General features: G+C 61.1%; 1 protein-coding gene across 1 annotated transcript in view; it reads left to right on the top strand.

The window, feature by feature from the left end:
* FAM163B (family with sequence similarity 163 member B) overlaps positions 1 to 17,875 on the top strand; it is a 29,336-nt gene extending 11,461 nt beyond the window's left edge. The window contains exons 2-3 of the mRNA XM_070799644.1: positions 15,133 to 15,248; positions 16,081 to 17,875. Of these exons, the coding sequence (XP_070655745.1) occupies positions 15,156 to 15,248; positions 16,081 to 16,476 (489 nt within the window). The 5' untranslated portion in view covers positions 15,133 to 15,155 and the 3' untranslated portion in view covers positions 16,477 to 17,875. The remainder of the gene's footprint in view (positions 1 to 15,132; positions 15,249 to 16,080) is intronic.

Genomic DNA, 17,875 nt, shown 5'->3' with positions numbered 1-17,875 from the left:
AAAAAAAAGTTTCTTTCTCTGACCTCAGGGAGTTTCACCCACATAGCTGTGCTGACTGGTATGTACCTGAGTAATCAAGGGGACCCTCTGCACAGATTCATGGTTCTATGTAGCTCCTCCTGCCTAAGACCCTGCCGTGTGCAGTAGCATCACTCAGCTTCCTTGGAGTCAGCTCTCTCTCCCCAACTCAGGGGGACCACCAGGCCCCACCTGGATTCCCCTGCCCTGCAGCCTGGAGACTCACCAGGTGGGGAGCCTGGACACTCTCACCAGGTGGGGAGCCTGGACACTCTCACCAGGTGGGGAGCCTGGACACTCTCACCAGGTGGGGAGCCTGGACACTCTCACCAGGTGGGGACCCTGGACACTCACCAGGTGGGGAGCCTGGACACTCTCACCAGGTGGGGAGCCTGGACACTCTCACCAGGTGGGGAGCCTGGACACTCTCACCAGGTGGGGACCCTGGACACTCACCAGGTGGGGAGCCTGGACACTCACCAGGTGGGGAGCCTGGACACTCTCACCAGGTGGGGAGCCTGGACACTCTCACCAGGTGGGGAGCCTGTTCAGTCTGGACTGTCCTCATTCCTTGCCCATCTCTTGAGGATGGGCCTTCATCGCCTGATGCCAGTGCCTTGGGAACCATTGTTTCATAGATTTTGTCCTGGATACTTAGTTGTTTCAGGCCATAGGCTAAATCTCAGCCCAGTTCCTCCATCTTGGCCAGGACCCTGATTAGCCAAGGCTGCTCCTCAGGATGTAGGTTAGTGCTCCCAATTATGAGGGGAGTCTCAGTATCACCCCCACTTGGTCAGTGAGCACGCTGAGACACAGAGGAGTTAAGCAGCTTACCCAGGGTGATGCCGAGCCTGGAGGCAAGTCCTGGGCCGCACCATGCTGCCTCTCACAGGCAGGAGCACTGCAGACTCAGGGGTTCCCCATCATGCAGACACCCAGGCCTGAAGCCTCGGGGTCCCCAGGACTCCCCCCCACCGCCCCCCATCCTGCCTCCCAGTCACCCCCTTCTCTCTGTCTCCACCCCTCTTGTCATCTGAAGCCTATGCTAGCCTCCAGGTGGCCCCTCCCACCCTGCCTCTGTGCCCAGCCACCCACCCCACAGCCACAGAGTTTTTAAAAAGCAGAACTGACCTGGTGACTGTCCTTGTCAACACCCTCCCGAGCCTTCCTGCTGGATTCACTCATTCATTCATCACTTAACTGAGGTGATACGAGCCACTGTTCTGGGCACCAGGATACAGCAAGAAGCAGAACAGACAGAGCCCCTGTCCTCAGTGACTCAGATTCCTGGGAGAAGAGACAGACAATGAATGAATGTATCATGTGTAAAGGGGTAAGGGCTGTAAGGACGAGCCTCTTGGGGTACGGGAGCCATGGTGGGGAGGGAGGTTATTTTGGACAGATGGTCACAGAAGGTCTCTCAGGAGGAGAAATTTGAGCAGAGACCTGCGTGCAATGAGGGGAAGAGCCACACAGCCTATGAGAGCAGGGCATTGTAGGCAGAGAGGGCAGTGTGCAGAGGCTCCACGGCCACCGTGGGCCTGGCGCGAGACAGAGCAGGCCCGGGGAGCAGGCAAGCAGGAAACTCGGGCCCAGAGGGGTGGGTGGGGAGGCGGAGCCCCAGGGATGCAGCAAAAAAGCACTCAAAACACAGAGGGGATGCAGTCAGCAGGGCTCTGTCAAGAATCCCTGCATCTCAGGCCAGGCTCGGGGCTCCCCAGAAGTCCTGCTCCCTGAGGACCAGGAGGAGGCTGGCACCCTGGTCCTGTTCCCTGCCGTGACCTCCACACGGCACAGGCTGGCACACTGCCCACACCCACAGATGCTCGTGGAGACTGGCATGAACATCTTGTTCTGAAGATGAGGACACGATGCCCGTGGTCGCCCTGGCACTAGGGCGAGGAGCCTGGATTCACCCCCAGGTCTGTCTGACTCCCAGACAGACCAGGGCTGTCGCCTCCCCGGAAGTCTGCGCTGACCGTGACCTCTCTCTGAACCATCTCGCTCTCATCCCCAGGTGCCTCTGTTCCCCAGAGCACGAGGCAGCCCCTCCCGTCCTGGAGTCAGGACACGGGGACTGGCTGTCGATGCTGGGCTGGGTGTTTGTTCAATCACTGTGCGATGCCAGAGGCGGCCGGCGTTTCTATAAAAGTCTCGTCCCTCCAGCTTGGCCCCGAGTTCTGCCTGTCACTGACCTTAAGCGAGTGTCATTCTCTCCTTGAGCCTCAGTTTCCTCATCTGTAAAATGGAGTCAATTATTCTGACTCCAGGGACAACGTGTGTGTGTGCTCAGTCACTTGGGGCGTGGCCAACTCCTTGTGACCCCAGGGACTATATCCTACCAGAGTCCTCTGTCCATGAGATTTTTCCCAGCAAGAATAGTGGAGTGGGTTGCCACACCCTCCTCCAGGGGACCTTCCAGACCCAGGGATTGAACACATGTCCTCTGCATCTCCTGCACTGCAGGCAGATTCTTTCCCGCTGAGCCACCGGGGAAGCCAAGGATGATGGTGAGGCTTAAAGGATGTGACCTGCGCTGTCTCCCTGGAGCACCAGCAGCGCAGGCGCTGTCCCCGTATGCTTTCGCAGACGGTAAACTGAGGCTCTGGTGCAGTGAGGCTTTCCTGATGCCATAGAGCAGGCCAGGAGCGGAAGCAGATGTGGTCAGGGCCTCCTGGGCTCAGCAGCCTCAGTCTCCCTCCTCTGCTCACCCCTCTGGCATGAGCCCTTCACAGCCGGCTTGAGCCTCTTCCCGGAAATGCATCAATGGCTCCAAAGTTTCCATCTGCCTCCTCCAGTGCTTAGCTGCCAGGGGCTCTACTGTGGCCAGTGCACAGCGCACAGGGGCACAGACAGCGCCTGCTGTTTACTGGAGCCTGTGCATCAAGGGCAGGCTGACAGTGCGGGGGCTCCCAGGGCCTCGCGGGGACTGGCGGGAAGGCGGCGGCTCAGGACGAAAGCACAGGGTATGCAGAGCACAGCTGGGTGCACAGAGGGCCAGGCTTCCTGCAGATGGGGAGACCTGGGCATCAGCCGGCAGGGTCAGAAGGAATCGGCCGCCTGGAAGGAAGTGGGCAGCGGTCCCAGAGGCGTCCCAAGCCGAGGGGCCGTGGGGCAAAGACAGGCCTGTGCCCCCACAGCGCAGAGGCAGGGCATCCAGGCTGGCCCTAGGGAAGTGGCTTTATTCAGAGCCAACTGGGAGCCACTGCGAGTCCAGCCTTGCTCTGGGGCCCATCCTTCAGGACAGCAGTCCTCCAAGCGAGCTCCCTGGTCCAGCAGCAAAAGCAGCAGCCCCCGGGCATGCTCAGCCCACCTGGACCTCTGAGCACAAGCTTCCAGAGGAATCCCTGCAGCCCACAGCCCCCCAGGGGAAGCCAGTGCGGCCTAAGGTGAGAATCTCCAATTTGAGGGGAGCCCTCAAGGGGGCAGGCACTGGCTGGGGAGCCAGTCTGGCCCAGGGTCCAGGAGGCAGGAGGGAAGGGGGTGTGATGGAGCGCTGAAGCCTGGTGTTGTCTCAGGGCCATTCCTACCTCTGACTCACCCAGGCAGACAGTGCCCTGAGGTTAGGCCTGGGTTGTGGGGGGGGTCCCCAAGCCACAGTGGTATTGCTCTGTTGACCCTTGGACACCCATGGGCCCCTCACGGAGAGGGGAGGTCTCAGAAGTTGGGGTCGGCGCCAGTACATAATAGACAACAGACATGTCAAAGGAACTCAGGCAAGTGGCCAGGACCAGCCACAGTGTGGGTGGGAGGCTCATGCAGGTGGGGGTGGCCAGTTCACTTGGATGCCTTAGCGATCTGGTGGTGGTGGGGGGTCATGTCACTGTGGCCCCCTCAGGCCTGGGCAGTGGCCAGCTCTGTAGACAGGGGAAGGACCCCAGGCAGGCAGGCCCCCCAACCTTGGGCTCACGGTCACGCCTGGCCCCGAAACCCTGCCCTGCGGTGCCCAGGACAGCCGTGCGGCCGCGGGGTCGGAAGCCCAGCCTGCCACGGGTGGGCAGTCCTGGATCACCGGGGACAGGTGCCCTGCGGAGTCTCTGAGCCTCTGTTTGCCCCCCGGGGTCTGGCTGAGTCACGAGGGTTTTGTGGATCCCAGGGCTGAGCTGCAGTCCTGGGCCAGGGCCAAATTGGGTCCTGCTTGTGCCCTGGGCAGACCTGGACACGCCGTGTCTGTTCCTCGCCCGTGCTGAGAGCTCCTGTGAGGGCGAAGTGAAATGCGGCAGGCAGAGCCCTTGCCCAGCGCTTAGATTTCGTACATGCTTAGTGATCAGAGCTCTGGCGGTCCCAGGAGCCCTGGCCGGGGCCCCCTCCTGCACAGCCACCCAGCCCTGAGCTGGTTCTGGGGACTGTGCCCAGGTCTTCGACAAGGAAAGTAAAAACAAAGTTGTCTGGCAGCAGAACCCAGCTTCTGCACATGGTTACTTTAAGGGAGAGGAAAAGCCTGCCGCTGAGCTGGGGTTCCCTCGGGGGTCTCAAACCACCCTCCCAGGAAGCCCCTGAATGGGGCACCCCAGTGCCTTTCTCCTGACCGGGACCCCCACCCTCCGTGCCCTGACCTGGCCTGCAGTGCCCACCATGTCTACCATCCCCTCCACCTGCCCAGGACATGCTGGGGGCGGCCGTGCCAGAGCTGGGGGCCGCAGGGCTGAGAGCCCATCCCTCGCTTTCGCACATTCAGGGCCTGCTCAGCCAAGCCGTGCCAAACGGACCCTGACTCAATTCAGTCCGTCTGCCGCGCGGAGCCATCTCTGTGTCCTTGGGAGGCCCTGCCCCCCGGTGGCAGATGGACTGCCAGGTCCCTGCCTTCAAGAGGCTTCCATTCGGAGGGGGGCCGGGAGACACGTGTACCCCGCCACCCATAGGCAGGCAGGGGTGGGCTGGGCGAAGGGGGGACCAGACAAGACACTGACCTGGGGCAGTGCACGCAGGCTCAGCCCTGCTCCCTGCCTCAAACCGTGTGAGCTGTGTCTCGCTCTGTTTCCTTGTTGGCCAAGGGGACCATGACAACCCTGCTCAGACCCTCGTAGGGATTCAGGATGCTGGTCACGGATGTAGTGCCCGGCCTGGCACAGAGGAGGTTTTCAGGACAGGACCCTGTGCTTACTGCTACTGTGAGGCCCAGGGGAGCCACCCAGGGTGTCAGAGGGACGCCAGGACCTGCCCAGACTTAGGCTCAGGAGCCCCAAGGGGGTGGCATGGGCAGGAATGCCAGGTCCTGGGACGCCCCCGCAGCCTCTCTGCTGTGTTAGTGTCGCTGACATCAACAGCTGGGGGGCTCACCAGAGAGATGGGCCTGAACTGTGAGCATCTCCACAGCATGCAGACTCTCTCAGGCCACGAGAAGGGCAGGCCGGTGAGGTCTGGGTGCTGCTGAGCTCAATGTCCAGCTGGGGGCCTCACCCTCCTCCCCCCCACCCCCCGCCCGATTCCTGCTGCCACCTGGGGGCCCAGAGACACAGTTCAGGGTCGCTGGCCTGTGGTCCTCCCTCTGTGCAGATGTCAGGGTGACCCTGAGCCAGGCTCCCCCTCTGGGGGCACAGCCAGCCGTTGGCACGGTGAGCAGGCAGCGATGTGTTCACAGCCTTTCACACCCCCAGGCCGGCCCCCAGGGAGCCAGGGGTCCAGCTTCCTTTGACCGCAGTCCTCAGCACGTGCACCCTGAATTTCTGCTCCTCTGGATGAGCTGGGCAGTGGGGGGAGGCAGGGGCTCCGGGCTGGACAGCAGCAATCACAACTCAGGCTTTAATTTTGCAGTAGATTCTGAACGCCGGCCTCACAAGAGGACCCTCTAGGCCAGGCCTCCCACCAGGACGACTAGGCACCGCCCCCCCCCCCCCCCGGCACCACCCACTGTCCCAAAGGACAGGGAGACCCCGGGCAGTGTTGGCGCAGCTCCTTAACGGAGGCCAGGAGGGGCTCCTCCTGCTGCTCCCTGGGGACAGTGCCCACATGGGGACCATGCCAGAGGGGCCAGGAAGGCCACCCAGCTGGGGGTGCCCAGGCAGTGGGGAAGCCGGGCCACCCGGCCCACTCATGTGTGGCAAACCCCTGCTGCCCACAGTTCCCCAGCCACCAGGCCCTGGGGTCCACCCTGAAGGCTCTCCTCCTGGACTGCAGGGCCACCGGCTTCTTTCCTCAGCTCCAGCTGTATCCCCAGCAGGCGAGCAGGGCCACAAAAACGGGGTGTCCATCTGATTGGGTTTTCCTCTTTCACGGTGGGTTGACTCAGTCCTCCAGCCTCAGTGGACCTCTGGGAAACTCGAGTTGGGTGATTGTGCAGAGAGATGCATCTAAGCCCTGCTTCCCACGTGGTCCGGGAGTAGGGTGTGTCCTGCGGTCCACCCTGGGGGAGCCGGGGTGAGATCAATGCGCAGGTGCAATGGTCACCGATGTCCTCCTGAGCCCTGACGATGCTGAGCTGAGACCCGGAGGAGTGGCTCCCCATGGCACCCCAGTCTCCCTCCCCACCCCACTCTGGAGCTCTGCCGGGATCCCACTAGGAAATTCTGGTTCCTCCTGCAGAAGCTCGAGGAGCCTGGCAGATCTTTCATTCACAGTCAGAGCCCCTGAGTCCCTGCCGGGCACCCTGCTCTGGGCTGGGCAGCAGAGCCATGGACCGTGGGCAGGGCCCTGCTCTTGCATTGCTCACCCCAAGAGGCTCTTCAGCAGGGTTATGGGGAGAGCTTCTGGACATTCGTGAACCCCAGAAACGGCTGGCAAAATGGGACTGCCCTGTGCTCTTGGGCCCCTGGAGGAGTCCAGACCACAGAGCCAACCAGCCCGAGGCATCCACAGTATTTTCTGGACACCGGTAACCCGGCCCCAACCCACCTGGCAGTACCAAGGCCCGCTGCTGCAGGCATCCTCCAGCCTTGGGACCCAGGGTGGGCACAGGCCCGGCTCACTAGGTCCTGGTGCCCAGCTGGCCCGGGTGCTCTCCAGGCTGGGCTGATCTGGCTGAGGATGGAGCTTGGGGGTGGGGAGGGAGGCGCGGGGGGCCATTCCAGGTGCGGTTGGGCACAGCCTCTCCAGGCTCCAGGCCGCTCCAACCACCCACCCCCACCCCCAGCCAGGCTCTGGGTAAGATCTCCAAGACCGGCCGCAGCGATGCGGAGCGCTTCGCCGTCTATTTATTACCAAACGCAGGAATCTGGGAGCCCGCGGAGCGTGAAATTAGGGCCAAATGTGGAGGAGGTCTAGACAGGAACTCCGGCCACTCCCGGTCGCGGATGGCGGGGCCCTTGGGCTCCCAGGAACCAGACAGATGCTGCGGAGGGAAAGCCCTGGACCAGACATCAGGGCGGGGAGAGGCTGGCGGGGGGCGGCAGACCCGGGTCCCCAGCCATGCTCTGCCCTCTGCCCTCTGCCCTCTGCCCTCTGCCCTCCGCCCCAGCCTTGGCTCCCGGTCTAGAAAGGAGCAGCACCATCGCTGTTTGGTCTAAGGTGCTGCTAGCGAAACAGGCGGATTCCAGGGCCGCACTTAAACCCACTGAGGCCTGGGCCTCTGCAGGCTGCCCAGGGTCTGGTCCCAGAAGTGGCTGGACGGGTTGAGCCGGAGGCCCGGCCAGTGCGGGGGGTGCAGGGCTGGGCTTCTCCTTGGCTCCTGAAAGCGGCAGACTGAGCCTTCAGGAGGCACTGCTGTGTGCCCTGCAGCAGGCAGGGCCTGGCGGGCGGGGAGGGGGCGCTGCCTACAAGACAGACTGAGGAGGCTCAGTCCTTGGTCTTCAAGACAGGGAGGGGTGGGATGGAGCTAGGGGAACAGAGAAGAATCGGAGGGTCTGAAACGGGGCGGGCCATGTGGTCCAGATGGCAGCCACACGGGGGTCTTCTGCCAGGGGAGGGGCTCTGGGGCGGGTGGCGGGAGGCAGGTGGGGGCGTCTGGCTCTGCTGCCAGGCGTTTCCTGCTCCCACCCCCACTCCCTCATCGTCACACCTGCAGGAGACAACCAGAGCCCGCACAGCGGCGGCTCCCCGGAGACGGGCTGTGGGGAGGGGGCTGTGGCCCGCCCAGCCCCCCTCCACAGACTCCGGGGCTGCGGGTGCCCAGAGGGGGCCCCCCTCTCTCAGCTTGTCCCTGTAAAAGCCGGGGACGGGACCAGGAAGCAAAGCCGTTTATAAAGCTTTAAAACCGTTTATGGTCCCAGGGGGCAGATTAACAATTCAGCGCAATCCTGGCCAAATCGTCTTGGCGGGCAGGCAGGCGTTGCAAAGAGACTTGGGGTGGGGGCGGGGGCCGGAGGAGGCGTGGCAGCGGCGGGCGGCTCCCCCAGGCTGTCACTGGCCCCGTGGCCCCTCGCTGTCCCTCACCTTCCTCTCCCAGCCCGGACCATCAGATAGCCATCCTTCCGGGATGGCTCAGAAGCCTCCTCTTCCAGGAAGCCCCCCATGGTTCCCCGACACAATAGCACCCCCTGAGCCCCAAAGCTGTCTGCTGGTCTCTGGGGTACTCAGCCGTTCGCTGGGTTAGCCAGTTTCCCCCTAAGCTCCCAGGCGAGTGTGTCAAGCGTTTGCAGCCCTGCAGGGGTTTGCATCCTGATATGCTTGAATCAGCAGCTCCACGTTTTCACGTTCGTGATCCTGAAACTCGTACATCTCAGTTATCCGGACCCCTCACAGGCAGGGCCAGTTAAGGACGCACACCTAGATTCTTGAGGTCCAGAGCTGACCGGAGTCGGTTCTCTACCTCCTTCTGTACCCACACTACAGAGGAGCCTACGGAGGACTCCGAGGCCCAGAGGGCCGCCTGTGACCCAGGTTCCCTGTGGGCATATGGCAGGGTGCTCCCCAACCTGGCCGCCTGCCCTCGTGGGCTGGACAAGGGCCCCTCAGACTGCTCGGTGTCCCGCTGGGCAGAGTCCCCAGCGCAGGAAGAGAGTGGGAAAGTGACAGCTCAGCAAGGCCTGGGCCTTGGGGAAAGGGCCTCTGGCTGCTGTTCTTCCCCTGACTTGCTGCGGGAGGTCCCGAGTGTGCCCCCACCCCACCCCGCCACTACCCCTGCACTGGCCTTGGTCTCCTCCTACCTCACCCGTTAAACAGAGGTGTGGGACGTGGTCCTTGCAGCACTGGCATCTGAGGTTCTGTGAGTTGCTTTGAGAAGTCCAGGAAGGCTTCCTGGAGGAGGAGGCGTGTTCTGAGCACTGATGGCAGGGCAAAGCCTGCAGAGGCGGAGGGGAGAGCACCTTTGGGGTGGGGCCGGGTGAGGGTACAGGGGCAGCTGGAGGGTGGGGGTGAGGAAGCCACGTCACTCTCAGGGGCTGATGTCAGGCTGGGGCATAAGCAAAGCTGCCGGGGGTGCACGTGGGCGCCTGCTGCCGGGCCTGGTCCTGGGACCAGCGCCTGGCTCGGGCGTTGCTGCTCCTCGGCATGCCCATGTCTGCAGAGTGAGGCTGAGGCACTCTAGCTGGACGGGGCGGGGGTGTCGGAGCCGAGGCTGCTGACAGCCCTGGGCGCCTGGCCTGTGCCAGCACCCTCCCATCACGCCGCCAGGCTGCCCGCCGCTGGGGGCCCCCCACTCAGAGCCAGAAAGACCAAGGGGCCATCTGTGTCAGACCTGGGAGGGGGCTGTGTGGCCACGCCTTCGGGAACCCGGTCGAAAGTTTAGATGTGGAGAGGGAGGTGCGTCTAAGTGCAGCACACCTGCCGTCTGTAGGAATCCTCCATGCGCTCCCATTCTGCAGAGGAGGAGACTGAGGCCCAGAGAAAAGGAGGCATTTGGAGCCCTGTCCTTGCAACTGGCAGGAGACGGGGCCACGCGGGGAGCAGCTTACATGCCGGGGCGGGGTCTGGTTTCACGCCTGTCCTGCCTGCCAGACTTCTCTCCCACCCGGCGAGTCCCCTTGTCCACGAGGCAGGACCATGACGAGCTTTCTGGGATTCAAGTAGCAGAGACACACGCAAGGCAGCGTGTTCACAGCAAGTCACCCCATGGGCCCCAGGGAGGGCTGGGGGCCTGTACACCGGCCCACAGCTGGCTCACCGTCCTGTCTTCCCGCGGACCAGCTCCTCCGGCTCCACACTCAGGCCGCCCTGCTGCAGCCTGGGCACCCATGTCTCCACCCAGGGCCAAGGGAGTAGGGACTGGCCAGTCTCCAGGCCCCGGTTCTGTTTCCTGGGAGACAGAAGAGGGCCGGCCCAGCTGGGGTGGGGGGAGTCCTTTCCACCCCGTGCCTGGCAAGCGGTGTCCAGAGGGGCAGCAGCATTGGGCACAAGGCTGCGGGACCCTCTGGGCCCGGAAGGCCCTGGGTTCCCTGCGGCAGGGAGTGGGTCCCCCGTGGCCTTCAGCTGTGATGGGCCCATTAATCTGAAACAACACGCATGCTTCACGTGCGTGAACTGATGGGGGCTGGACTTTGGCTCAGCCAGCGGGACTGACTTTGGCCAACTCTGAACCTCAGTCTCTTCATCAGCAAATTTGGGGTCCCAGTGCCTCTGCTACCCCCCACGACCCCCCGGGAGGCCAGGGAGGGCCGCCGGGGCCCCTTCCACTGCCCGCTGTCTGGCCACCCCAGGGTCAGGCTGAGATGAGCTGTGCCCTGTGAGTCCCCGGAGGGCAGTGTGTGGGCACGTGGGGCCCGGTGCTTCGCCGGAAGCTGCCCGCTTCGCTTTGCCTCACCTCCATGAAGGGCGTGCAGCGCACATGGACAGCAGGCCTGGCCCCTGGCCCCATCCCCCACTGGCCCCCGCCTCTGCACACCCAGCTCCCCGGATCAGGCCCCGGTCGGCCTGCACCCTTGGCAGGGCTGGTGGGCCGGCTGGCCTCAGCCACCCTGGGGGCCAAGGGAGGTCGAGCTGCCCAGCAGGGTGCCCAGGGATGCAGGGGTCCCTGGGGCTGCTGCTTCATCTGTGTGGCCTGTGCTGTGTCTTCCTGACCGGGCCCCGTGGGCCCAGCTGTCTGGACCTGCCTGTCTACACTTCTGTCTGTCTGAATTTGGAGCTGTCTCTGAGTCTGGGTCTTGTCTTGCTGCTCTGGGCCTGTCTGGATCTACCTTTCTGTGCCTCTATCTGTCTGCTCGGGGTCTGGGGGCCCCTCCCCGCGTGGCCTCTGACACACAGCGCTGGCTGGGCCCGACCCCACGGACACGTCCACATCCTCCTCCGTCTGTGGACTGGGGTCCACGGCGCCCCTGCCCAGCTGCTCCCTGCCAGGCTACCTGACCCTGCAGATGAGCCTATGGGGAACCCCTGAGCCTTCAGCCTCGCCACGCGGGGCTCAGGTCCCCTCACCCCTGACCCTCCGACCGCCAGACCCCCTGAGTCTCCCGACGAAAGCCCCATCTGTCAGTTCTTCTCGCACATTCCTGGAAGAAGGAAAATCAGCCCAAATTCCAGCAAGTCTTTGGCAAGGCTTATCAGCAACTTTAGAAACGTGCACACCACGAAACTCTTCACTGCGCATTCCTAGGAACCTGGGGAGTAATGCAGCTCCTGGCTGAGTGAGCGGGGCCCCTCCACATGACGGGGCCCATGCCGGGGATCCCCGCAGACAGTCTCTTGTCTAGAAGAACCTGGGGCATCTGGGGAGAGACGTCTCCGTAACCAGCGAAGGTGCGGAGGGTGCAGACAGAGTGTCACTTTCGTTTAGGAGGGGGACGGAAATCTATATTTGCTTACCTTTTTGGAAAGAAGCCACAGACGGCAAACCCAGAACTCAGTGAAACCGTCAGTCTGGACAGAGCAGGGAGGAAGCAGGACCTCTCTGAATGCACCTGGTTTTATGCTTTTGACTTTGGAACCAAATGTTTTCTACACTGAAAAAAGCACACGGGCGACTCCCTGGAGGCCCAGTTAATGAGGATGTCCCCTTCCAAGGCGGGCAGGGCTCCCCGGTGGCTCAGACTCTGATGAAGTCACCTGCAGTGCGGGAGACCCGGGTTTGACCTCTGGGTCGGGAAGATCCCCCGGAGAAGGGAATGGCAACCCACTCCAGTGCTCTTGCCTGGAGAATCTCATGGACAGAGGAGCCTGGCGGGCTACAGTCCATGGGGGCTGCAAAGTGTCGGACACGACTGAGTGACTGACACTTTCACTTTCCAAGCAGGGGGTTGCAGTTCCATCCCTGGTCGGAGAGCTAAGACCCCACATGCCTCACAGCCGGAAAACCAAAAAACTAGGAGCAATATTGTAACAAATTCAGTAAAGACTTTAAAATACTAAAGCCACCTTTAAAAAAAAAAGCTAAGCTACTTTTAGGTCCCACATTAAATCAGTGTGTGTGTGTGTGTGTGTGTGTGTGTTTTAAGACAGTAAAAACTAACTGAAATAAATGACCCTAAATATTGAGGTGGTGGGGGGAAAAAAGAGCATACTAAGAATTATTTCAAGTGACTTTGAAACAGACTTTTTACTTCACACCCCTAAGGGCACAAAAACAAAAAGAATAAGAAATACCAGATTCCGTTCAGTAAGCTTGTTAGTAAAAACATTGGTAAGGATACTTTTAAATGGGAAAAAGCAAGTAAGTAATGAAGTGTATGTTATGAGGAAATAAAATTTGCACTGTAAAAGTCACATAGACATCACATTTTAACATGGGAAAACCCCCTTCATGTCTAATTTTAAGTGGAAATATCAGTATAACCTCATGTTCATTTTTCTCTCCCTTAAAAAAAAAAGTCTTTCCTAGATCTGGCCACTGAAAAACCCCAGAACCATTGCAAAGCCAGAAGCAACTAACACCTCTAGGGCCCAGACTGTGGGCTCTAGAACCACTTCCCCCAGCAAGAGAGCCAAGCGTCCCAGGACTGCAGCAAGAACTGGGACATCTTATGCCTAAAAGCAACGTGCCATGAAGGGTTAGCGGGGTCCCACAAAACTAACTTTGGGGCTTCGCTAGTGGCTCAGTCGGTAAAGAATCTGCCTACAACGCAGGAGACCCAGGTTTGATTCCTGAGTGGGGAAGAACCCATGGAGAAGGAAACAGCAACCCACTCTAGTATTCTTGCCTGGAGAATTCCATGGATAGAGGAGCCTGGCCGGCTACGGTCCACGGGGTCGCAAAGGAGTCGAACATGACTCAGCGACTACACCACCACCATCAAAATGACACTGGAGCCCACGTGGAGGCCAAGCCCGTGGTCCCAGTGAGATCATTTAAACGTCAAAAAGAATAACGACTGCAGGAGATTGAAACGCATCGAATACGTATAAACCAGTGGGAATAAGATGGCGAAACGGCCACGGCCCTCACGGGGTGCCAACTTGTTCTGAAAACTGAAAAATTTACAAGCTGAGCATCTATGCTTTTCCTCTGCAGACAGTCTGTTGATATTACCAGCTACGTAATAGGGAAGATTCTTTAGAGAAGAGTTGGAGCTGATACACGCAGGACAGGTGATAGCCTCTGAACAGTCTCTGTCTGCAACTCCTAACGAAACAACAGATCCCTCAGGGATTCCCAGCTGCTGCTGAAAGAATGAGGAGGAGCCGGCGGGGAGGCCTGGGCAGCTGAACGCCCAGGCTCATCCCAACATCGCGATGAGAGGAACAGCGGTCCTGGGGCCCTGAAGGTGGAGTGGTGGGAAGCCAATTTAGAGGGCAGAACCGTGACAGAGGAACACGGGAAATGCTGCTGGAGGAACTGCAAGCCCGTTCTCGTACATGGAGAATTCTGTGAGATAAATGACCCAGTTTCTTCTGTAAACAACCTGCAGGGAGCAGGAATGAAGGGGAGCAACAGTCAAAAGAGCCAAACACAACTGGATCTGGATTTGAACAAGCCGACTGTGGGAAAGCATCTTGGAGATGAGCGGAGGCTTTTTAAAGGTCCTCACCTGTCAGATTCTGCGCTGAAGTGTTTGTAAATAAACTGATGTGCTCTGGGATTTCCTTTAAGGAACTCAGTTGCTCCTTCCATGTTGTTCCCTGGGGTCAGGGGAATGGAAGGGATTGGGAGTTTGAGACAGGGTGTACTCGGCAAAGCCCCTTGTTAAACCTCGGTGACCTGGAATGGGCCACAGTGGGAATATTTACACGACCCACAGGTTAAGTTGCTTCAGTCGTGTCCGACTCTCTACCACCCCATGGACTGTAGCCCGCCAGGCTTCTCTGTCCTTGGGGATTCTCCAGGCAAGGATACTGGTGTGGGTTGCCACGTCCTTCTCCAGAGCTTCTTCCCGACCCAGGAATTGAAGCCAGAATCTCCAGCAAATTCTTTATCTACTGAGCCACCAGGGAAGCCCTTAATTCCCTGACCCGTGATCAAACCCTCGCCCCTGCACTGGCAGTGTGGAGTCTTAACCACTGGGCCACCGGGGAAGTCCCTTAAGAATTTTTTAATGTCAACAGCCTAAATATAAAAAGGGAGTTGTTTTTCAGTTTTGAAAGATGAAAAACTTTTGAAAATCGGTTGCAGACCATTTGAATACACTTAACACTACTGACCTGGACATTTAAAAATGGTTAAGGTGATAAATTTTATGTGATGTATAATTTGGATATTTTAAAGGAAAGGGATCGTTTATGTTATAAAATGGAATATGGTTCAAAGTTATGTTGGAGAAGAAATTTTAATGATAAAGAAAAATGAGGGTGAGCTGGTTAGGTGATAAAGCAGGTTACAAAGCCGTGCGTTCAGCCTGACTGCACTGGGGTCAGTTTTTAAACACGTGAGCTGGTCATCTAGGGTTCCCAGGTGATGAAGAACCTGCCTCCCAGGAGGAGATGTCAGAGACGCCAGTTCGATCCCTGGATTGGGAAGATGCCCTGAAGGAGGGCATGGCAACCCACTCCAGTATTCTTGCCTAGAGAATCCCATGGACAGAGGAGCCTGGCGGGCTGGAGCCTGGCGGGCTAGAGCCTGTGGGGTCACAAAGAGTGGGACAGGACTGAAGCGACTGAGCACGCACGCACACACATGTGCACGAGCCACTCGCCCGAGCTGCAAGTGTGCCAGGCTGAGCGCTCACGTAGAGGCCGAAAGCGAGGGTGTGTGCTGCCAGCTTCCCCTCCTGCAGACGCGGGAAGTGCTGGCACAGGCAGGGTCCCTCCTGCCCCGAGCCCCTGCCTCCCGCCGGCCCAGGGGTGCTTGTTTTCCCATTTAGAGCACTTGCTTGGCGTCCTAACCTAGGACAGGCTCCTGCGATGAGCTGGCGGTGAAGGTGGCGGGGTGTGTTGCAGGCCGCTGATGGAGAAGGGGGCGAATGACAGCCGGGACAGTGGTCATCACCGGCGGCATCTTGGCGACTGTGATTCTGCTCTGCATCATCGCGGTTCTGTGCTACTGCCGGCTCCAGGTACTCGGGGGCGTGGGGGTGGGGTGGGGAGGGAAGCCCAGAGCAGGGCCCTGCAGAGGGCGGGGGCCCCCACCAGGGCCAGGCCTCCAAGAAGGTGCAAGGCAGCCAGCCCTGCCCAGCCTCCACGTGTGAGGGCTCAGTGACAGCTTCCCAGACTCCCTGCGAGGCGAGGCTGCAGAGGTTCGGAGAGGGTGAGGGCCTTAGCGGACGTCACACAGCTGCCAGGAGGGGCGCAGTGGTGAGCCCTCGGGCCGCGCCTCCCTGCCCTGCCCACCCTCAACGACTGTGCTAGGCCCTGTGTCTTCACGGGAGGAGAAGCCACGTGTGCAGGGCAAGCCACATGTGCAGCCCGGCCCCCTTGAGCTAGACTGGGGCCAGCTCTGCCGCCTGCAGGCTGCCTGAACCCCGGCCCCCTGGGCCTCAGTGTCCCCACCTGCAGATGGGACTTGGTCCCTGCCCCTGCCCCGTAGTTGCTGTGGGGCGAAATGAGTGAAAGCCGCTCAGTCATGTCCGACTCTTCGCAACCCCATGGACTGTACAGTCCCCGGAATTCTCCAGGCCAGAATTCTAGAGTGGGTAGTCTTTCCCTTCTCCAGAGGATCATCCCAACCCAGGTCTCCTGCATCACAGGCGGATTCTTTAGCAGCTGAGCCACCAGGGAAGGGGTGAAATGAGAGAACCCCTCCTTTAGGGACGCCAGGAGTCCGGGGCACCTGGGCTCGAGCTCCCCTCCGTGGTCGAGATGGGGACATGGGTGTATGACGCGGGGGCATCCCGGCGCCCTCCCGGGCCCGCGCGGGGGCCGGGGGTCACTGTGGCCCTCTACCCACAGTACTACTGCTGCAAGAAAGACGAGTCGGAGGAGGACGAGGAGGAGCCGGACTTTGCGGTGCACTCGCGCCTGCCACCGCTGCACTCCAACCGGAACCTGGTGCTGAGCAACGGGCCGGCGCTCTGCCCGGCTGCCGCCTTCAGCCAGAGGTCCCCGCAGGCCCGCGCCCTCTGCCGCAGCTGCTCCCGCTCCGAGCCGCCCGCCTTCTTCCTGCAGGAGCCGGAGGACGAGGGCGTCAGCAACGGGGGGGAGCGCGTGGCCTACAGGAGCATCAGCCAGGAGGACGTGGGGCCGCCGCCCGGGGGCTTTGGGGGGCTGCAGGCGCTCAACCCCAACCGCCTGTCGGCCATGCGAGAGGCCTTCTCCCGCAGCCGCAGCGTCAGCACCGACGTCTGAGCGCACCCCCGGCCCCCAGCAGAGCCTGAGACCATGGTGGGGGGGTCCCCGCCTGGCCCCGGGCCCCGAACCCAGCGGTCCTCGTGTGCCTGTCATCACAGGCACTTCGGGGCTCCCTGCAGGGGTCAGACCCAGTGAAGGCCGGTGGGGCCGCCCCAGGCAGCAGCCTCCAGGGCCTGGGTCTGCAGGGAAGCAGGCGTGATGCAGGTGCGGGTGGGGCCCCCAGGTGCCCCAGCTGCAGAGTGAGGCAGGGCTCCGGGGTGCGGACACCAGGCTGCAGATGCCAGGGCTGCCGTCAGCAAGGGGCCAGGGGCCGGGGCCTCCGTCGCGGCCGCCTCTGCCGCTCGGCCTGGCCATGCCCCTCCGTCCCTGGGTCTCGGTCTACCTACGTGTCCAAGGATGAGGTGGTGGCCACCAGGCTTGGGGTCCTGCAGCTCAAGCCTTGGGGGCCAAGTCTCCTGTCTCCCCCCACCCCCAGACAGCCTGGCTTCCAGGGCAGCTGAGACCCTGCTTGAGCCCGCCTCCCCGCTGATGCCCGGAGAAAAGGGGGTTTCTCGGGAGGTGCAGCCCCAACTGGCTTTTTGGTGAAAATGGAGTGGGGAGGAGGCCCTGTGCCAATCCTCCCACTTCAGAAGTAAAACACGCAGCCCACTGCTCAGCCCTGATATGGTTGGGCAGACAGAGCCTCGCACCAGAGGCGGAAAGACCCACTGATGCCCCGTGGGACCTGAGACATGCCCTCGGGTCCACAGGGGGACAGGTGGGTCTCAGGAAGACCTGGGAGCAAGGCCTCAGGCTGCCCTTCCCTGCACCGGCCCCAAGCACCCCAGCCCCCCAGGCGAGGACAGCTGAGCTCAGCCCCCATCAGGCCCCCTCAGGCCTAGCGGCTCCTCCCTCCACCCACTGAGAGAGCTGCCCCAAGCCCAGGGGCACCTACCGTGGGGGACACAGCCCCCGACTCAGAGGCCCTGTCTCCTCTCTCTGCAGCCTGGCCCCCAGAGCCCCTGTCCTCTCCTGGGCCCGCTCTCGCGCGCTGTCTCTCTGCCTCTGGGCCCTGCCATGGAGCGCCCCCCAACACCCCCGTAGGGCAGCCCCCGTCTGCCCAAGAAGACAGACCAAGCTCCCCAGCCAAGCGGCCTTCCCGGAAGACAAGCTCTGGGGCCAGTGGCTTCCCCCCGGTGTGGGCACCACAGCTCTCGCTGTCTCTCGAAAGCGCTGCAGAGCTGTGACTCTGGACGTGAGCAGAGTGAGGAAGACTTACTATTTTGGGCATTCTCGATTTTTTTCCCCTCTTCTTCCCTTCGCTTCCTGCCTCAGTTTGGACTTGCTAATGGATTCGTGCCCAAGCTTCCCGTTCCTTTGTCAAACCCCAGAGTTCGTTTCTGATGTATTGGCTGAG

The sequence above is a fragment of the Bos indicus genome, chromosome 11 (assembly GCF_029378745.1).
Source record: "Bos indicus isolate NIAB-ARS_2022 breed Sahiwal x Tharparkar chromosome 11, NIAB-ARS_B.indTharparkar_mat_pri_1.0, whole genome shotgun sequence".
In the NCBI taxonomy this organism is placed as follows: Eukaryota; Metazoa; Chordata; class Mammalia; order Artiodactyla; family Bovidae; genus Bos; species Bos indicus.
This window is presented reverse-complemented; position numbering and strand designations above follow the sequence as displayed.